At 54.2% G+C, this 6,210-nt stretch overlaps 1 protein-coding gene across 1 annotated transcript; it reads left to right on the top strand.

The window, feature by feature from the left end:
* The first annotated feature begins 371 nt into the window (after window positions 1-371).
* Window positions 372-2,650, top strand: Dpm2 (dolichyl-phosphate mannosyltransferase subunit 2, regulatory). The gene is made up of 4 exons (XM_010613630.3): window positions 372-471; window positions 769-858; window positions 1,364-1,466; window positions 2,095-2,650. Exons 1-4 carry the CDS (start codon window positions 469-471, stop codon window positions 2,151-2,153), a joined length of 255 nt encoding a protein of 84 aa, XP_010611932.1. The 5' UTR covers window positions 372-468; the 3' UTR covers window positions 2,154-2,650.
* The last annotated feature ends 3,560 nt before the right edge of the window (window positions 2,651-6,210 follow it).

The following is a 6,210-nucleotide window of genomic DNA, read 5'->3' as shown; positions in this document are numbered from 1 at the left end:
ATCGAGCCAGGCAGTGAACAGTTTTCAGTAACTTTTCCCACAACAGACAAACTGGGGCCTGGAGACCGGAAAATAGGACACCCTTTACCACAGGCTGATCTCTGGTCCTCACTTGTCCCGTTTGAAAACTGGGACTTCGGATCCCAAACCTTGCACTGGCTTTGGAACTATGAGATGTTCAAAGATGCACTTGGGGAGGGGGCGGCGACAGGCCAAGAAAGCCAGGCAAGTCTAGGTTCCAGCTGAGTTTCAGTCGGTAGGGAGATTTCCGGCAAGGACCTCACGGTACCCTTGAGAAACTACATTTCCCAGCATACAAAGGGAAGCGGCGCCTGCGAGTCTCCGACAACGCGATCCTGGGCCGGGCTGCGCACTACGACTCCCGACGTGCCTCGCGGCCTAGGGTCGGAGGGGCCCGGATCCGGAACCGAGTGTGGCTTGCTGCTCCGGTGGCGGAGCGCGGGAGAGATGGTGAGGCTGGCGCGGAATGCGGCTGGGGTTAGGGATTTCCGGGGTGGGGGTCGGGGAGGGTCTGCTCAGGAGCTGGGGCTTGGGTATTCCTAGCTGAGACTGCTGTCCTGCCGGCCCGTACACGGGTGAAAACGCCGGGGCTCGGCACTCTCCCAGCCTTCAGATCGGTGGCGGGTCAGCCCACTGCGCAGCTGTTGAATGAATGGGAAACTCAAGGTGTAACCTGGCTGCGACGCCCCCTTCCTGGGGTGCACAAAGTGTAGTCACTTTGTCAGCGGAGCACTCCCTTCTCTCTAGGCCACGGGGACGGACCAGGTGGTGGGACTCGGCCTCGTGGCCCTTAGCCTGATCATCTTCACCTACTACACCGTCTGGGTGATTCTCTTGGTATGTGTCTCCCCCTCCCTCGCCTCTCCTTCCCTCCCAGCTCTGGATCTTGCAGCCGACCCCTGACACCATGGAAACAGCCACCATGTGCTGGGTTCTTTACCCGCTTTATCTTATGAAACCTCCACATTTTAAAGACAAGCAAGGGCTGGGGATTTAACTCAGTGGTTTCGGTGCCTGCCTCTCAAGTACAAGGTCCTGAGTTCAATCCCCAGTACCAAAATAAATAAAGACAAGCAAAGCCAGGTGTGGTGGCGCAGGCCTGTAATCCCAGCATCCAGCAGGCTGAAGTAGCAGAATCACAAGTTCGAGCCAGCCTGGGCTACCTAGTAAGTTCAAGAACTCACATAGCGAACTATATAGCCGAGACCTTGCCTCAAAAAAAAAAAAAAAAAAAAAAAAAGTGCTCTGATGGTGTTGGTGTCTTAGACAGAGGGAAGCGATGTTTGGGCTTGGGGTTGGGCAGAGTGCCCAGTGCTCACCAGAGCTCTGTCCCACATGCCAGCCGTTCATCGACAGCGAGCACGTCATCCACAAGTACTTCCTGCCCAGAGCCTACGCCGTCGCCATCCCCCTGGCTGTGGGCCTGCTGCTACTTCTGTTTGTGGGTAGGTCACCACCTCTCCCATGCCGCACACGGGCACTAGCTGGACACCTACCTGAGGCCCCTTGACCCAGCTCACCACGGGGTTCCCCTGTTCATAATTCGTCACCTCACCGGTCTCCCTTAATACCTTAGGCTCTTGGGACTCTAATGGTAGGTGTCCCTTTTTCCTGCCCGTCGTCACTGCTCAAACCTCCGTCACCTCACACCTTCTTGTCATCCCGACTTAGTTCCTGTGCCTCTTCGTGTCTTGTGGATTCCTAGGGGTGAAGGCTGTCTTCATCATGACTGCACCCTCAGCACCAGCATAGGCTGCGACACTGACTTGGGGCTCAGGGGGATCGACAGTCAGATGCCTGGATGATGGGTGCGGGTGGGTGAGGAGGACGGTGCCTGAGTTGAGGAACACAGGTGGCTCTTGTTCCCCGTAGACTATGAAACAGGCAAGTGCAGCATGTTGCCTGTAGTGGGTTCTCACTTGGGGATTGTTGAATGAATGTGACCCGATGTCTAGCTGGCCTGTAGGCTTCTGGGACGGTACATGGCCCTCCTGTGGGTCATTGTACTCTGTTCTGGCCTCCCAGCAGACCAGAGCACAGATCCTACCTGGCCTCTCTGGTCTGTTATCCTAGGATTGTTCATTACCTACGTGATGCTGAAGAACCGGAGCGTAACCAAGAAGGCTCAGTGAAGGCCCACTGGGGTGAGGCTGTGGCTCCTCTCCATCCCCACCAGGGACCAAAGGTCAGAGCCTGAGGACCACCTGGGCACAGTGGCCTCTGCAGCTCTCAGCAGATGGGACTGCTGGCCACTCATCCCTGATGGACCTGCGCTCCATCCTCCCCCAGCCAGCAGGCAGAGGACCTGGTGGATTCCCTGTTGCTTTGTTCTTTGGGGTTCACCCTCTTGCCTCAGTTTCCCTCCTGTCACATGCTGATGTTGGGTTTAGTGGCCCCTAATGGCACGTGACTTTGCCCTCCACAGTGGCAACGTTTCTGAGTGTGACACAGCCCAGACCCCTGGACCTGGAAAGCCTTTGAAGGACTTGACAGAGCCCAGATCCACTGGGGCACAGTAGTGTAGCCACGCTGGGCACCCAGACAAACACTCTTAGAGGCCCAGCTCCCAGGTCCAGGGTTGGCCTGTCTGGGAGACGTTAACAATAAATGTTGACCAAGTGTTCTCTTTGTGGTGGTCTTTTCCGGGGAGCTGGGCTGCAGAGGGCCTACTTGGTGCTTTCCCTGCCAGCTCACCCAGGATGACTAGTATTTTAGGGACCCTCGAACCTCTCCCCTCGGTGCCTTACACCCAGCACCCCTACTTACTGTGGGTCCAAGCACTAAGGGCTACCACTGAATCGTGGCAGGGCAGCTTCCATTGAATTGAGGTTGACTGAGCTGGCCCTGGCCCTGGCCCTGGCCCCAGCCTGGCCAGCAATCCCTCGGTGCCCACCATGCCACCTGGCAGTGGCTCTCCTGGCTCCTGTGCCTGGGGAAAGCCCTGGCCCTTGAGCCTTGTGTTTTCTCATCCTCCAGCTGCTCCCCCTCAGTCTCCTGGGCTGCCTTTTGGGCTCTGGGTCCTACCCCCTGCTATAGCAGGAGTCTGGTCACCGATGGTCCCCTCTCCTGGGAAACAAATCTGCCTCCCAGCAGGCTGAGGCACCAGGCAATTCTCTCTCGGCCCCTTTCACAGTAATGACACCTGGCATCCTGCTCAGCTTTCCTCCCCATCAACTCCAGGAAGGCTGAGGCCACCTCAAAGGCTATTTCCCTGACCCTCCACCTCATCTTCCCTGTACCACCCTCGGGGTCCACCCTCAGATACTGTCGAGGTCTTTTGTTTTTGTTTTTGTTTTGTTTTTTGAAACAGGGTCTCACTATGTAGTTGAGACTGACCTGGAACTCACTATGTAGCCCAGGCTGGTCTCAAACTCACAGCAATCCTCCTGCCTCAGCCTCCCTAGTGCTGATATTACAGGCGTGCGACACCACACCCGGCCCTGTTGAGGTCTTGATGGCCATTGTCTTCCTTGAGCGCCCCTCTTGTGCTGTGAGATGCTGGGCTCCTCAGGACTGGCTCTCAGTCCTTCTTTCCTTGTCCTCTCCGCATGACCTCATCCTTGCCCAGGTTCTGCAGCCAGCTCTCTCTGAGCCACAGTGCAGCACTGCACAGGCCCCAGCTGGTTGTCATGGTGAATCTTCAAATTCATCCTGTCCTCAGTTCCCCAGACTGCCCGAATCTACCTGCCTTCGTGACTGGTGTCCGGAATTCCAGCCCCAGCTTCTTCCTCATTGTGTATCCACACAAGCTCAAATTCTGTGAATTCTCCCTCCCTCTCCAGCCACACCCCTCAGGGAAAGCCACTGCTGTCCCCTGAGCCGGGGAAGGCTGCCTCAGAGCACCTGCCCTGGCAGCGGAACTGGGGCCCAGAAACATCTGAGCACCTTCCCACACCCTCACTTTATAACACTGCTCTGGGTATCCCTGCTACGGCTTCAGTATGAAGCGTCCCCCAAAGACTCATGCTTTCAGGGCTTAATCCCCTGTGCAGCCATGTTCAGGTGGGGCCTAGAGAGGTCAGGAGGGCACTGACCTCATCAGTAGATGATCCATTAACGACTCTAACAAGCCGAAGGGGCTTGTAGGAGGTGGGGTCCATTGCAAAAAGTTTACTGTGGCATGACTTTGAGGGGCACGGCCTCTTTCCCCTCTGTCTCTTCCCCTGTACTCTGTTTCCTGGCTGCCATGAGGTTTCTGCGTCACCACAGTCCTACGAGCAACAAACAGCCAAGTGAGCGTGAACGGAACCCTCCAAAGCCATGAGCCCGAATAAGCCTTTCCTCCTTTAGGCTGTCTCTCTCAGGTACCTGGTGACATGGATGAAAAGCTGTATCCCCACCACCACCATGGCCTGCCAGGCCCTGCATGCTCAGGGACTTTCTAATCACTCCAGCCACACTGGGCTTTCACTTCTCGGGACTCACTGAGGGCCTTTGCACCCCCTGCTCACACTGGTCCAATAGTCACTTACAGAGCGCTAGTTTGTGCCGGGCACTGAGCCGGGACATGAAGCCTGCATCAGGCCCTCTCCAGTGACACTTATTCCAGCAGGGTGATTAACCAACCAGTTAATGAAGAGGAAATCTCTGACATCTTTGGGGAAAAAGGAAGTCTTCTAAACTGTTGGCAGGAGTGTAGACTGGTGCAGCCACTGTGGAAAGCATTGTGGTGTTTCCTCAAAACACTAAAACTCGCTTCTTGGCCTTTTGGATAAGATCAAGTAAAAAACTAAAACTAGAGGTTCTGCTTGACTCATCCCTCTTCTCAGAATGTTCCTGAAAGAATGTAAAGCCTCATACCCCAGTGATATATGCACATCCATGTTCATAACAGCACAGTTTGTAACAGGTAAATCTTGGAAACAGCTCAAATGTCCATCCACCAATGAATAAAGAAGACGTGGGGGGGGGTTACAGTGGAGTACTCCTCAGCCATAAAGATGGATAAATGAGACATTCCTTGGTGCATGGATGCACCTTGAGACCATATTCTTAAGTGAAATAAATGGGAGTCACGTGTAAACATTGTGTTGTTTCTCTGGTGTGAGAAACTGAAAGTGTAAATAAATCTTATTTCTGTAAATAAGAAATCTCTCAAAATGTATAATAGATATTGTGAAATAGACAATGTTCAAATGGGAAGTGGCACAAGGGAGGGAGGAGGGGGAAAGGAAGGAAGGGGAAAAAAGAGATAAAATGGAAATAAAGCTCATAAATAGGAAGGCAAAGAGGGACAGCAGGTAGAGATGCGGAGTGGGAAAATGAGATGTAAGGTACAAACTCTATGATGAATATGGTCATTATGTATATCTAAATTGTACAAATAAAATTAATGATTAAAACAAATCTCAAAGCTGGGTGTGGTGGTGCACGCCTGTAATCCCAGCACTTGGGAGGCTGAGGCAGGAGGATCCCTGTGAGTCCGAGATCAGCCTGGACTACATAGTGAGTTCTAGGTCAGTCTCAACTACATCCTGAGACCCTGTCTCAAAACAACAACAACAACAAAAGTGCGGGGTGTGTAACACACACACACAAAAAAAAGAGTGTGGGGTGTGGAGCTTAAAGAGTCCTGCAAAGTGACAGGAAAAACAAGGCAAGTTCAGTCTGGCGAAAAGGATTTCAAGAGAGGGAACAGCAAGAGCAAAAGCCTCCGGGCCAGGGTCTGGGGTGCGAGAGCAGCTGGACACACAAGCCTGGGGGAATAGGGGTGCAGGGCTGGAGCTTGGTTGGGAAGGGGCGTGGAGAGGGCAGGGCCCCGGTGAGGAATTTGAAATTTGTTTCTCTGCCATGGGAAGCCACCGGAAGCTTTAAGCACGGTACTGACATCATCTGATTTAGGCTTTTAAAAGATCTGGCAGCTGTGTCCCTCCCACCGGCTCTCCAACACGTTTCCGGGCCTAGCCTGGCTCCTGGGCCAAAGTGGGTGTCGCAAGTACTTGTGTGGAATGAATGGAGGCCCTGACTTCCTGCGTGACCTGGAGGGGTCACTGCTTTCCCCAGATCTTAGTTTCTTTGCCGAAAGACAGCAAGTGGGAATTTCATGCCTACATGAGTGGGCGGCCCGGGATTGAGGGTACCCGCCTCCCCAGACAGCTCTAGAGCCCAGGGTCCCCCAACCCACAGAGGAAATGAGGGGTCCTCCCTCCCGGGACCGGGCCCAAGCCCGGCGGCCCCGCCCCTCCTGGA

Source organism: Fukomys damarensis, unplaced genomic scaffold (assembly GCF_012274545.1).
Source record: "Fukomys damarensis isolate Sample0158 unplaced genomic scaffold, DMR_v1.0_HiC HiC_scaffold_36, whole genome shotgun sequence".
NCBI classification, from domain to species: domain Eukaryota; kingdom Metazoa; phylum Chordata; class Mammalia; order Rodentia; family Bathyergidae; genus Fukomys; species Fukomys damarensis.
Note: the sequence above shows the minus strand (reverse complement) of the source record. Positions and strands in the feature narration are given on the sequence as shown.

Bases quoted from the DNA above. Each gene is read 5' to 3' on its own strand.
- Dpm2 (XM_010613630.3), top strand. The intron at 859-1,363 runs GTATGTGTCTCC...CCCACATGCCAG, and splicing joins CCGTCTGGGTGATTCTCTTG to CCGTTCATCGACAGCGAGCA. The intron at 1,467-2,094 runs GTAGGTCACCAC...CTGTTATCCTAG, and splicing joins GCTGCTACTTCTGTTTGTGG to GATTGTTCATTACCTACGTG.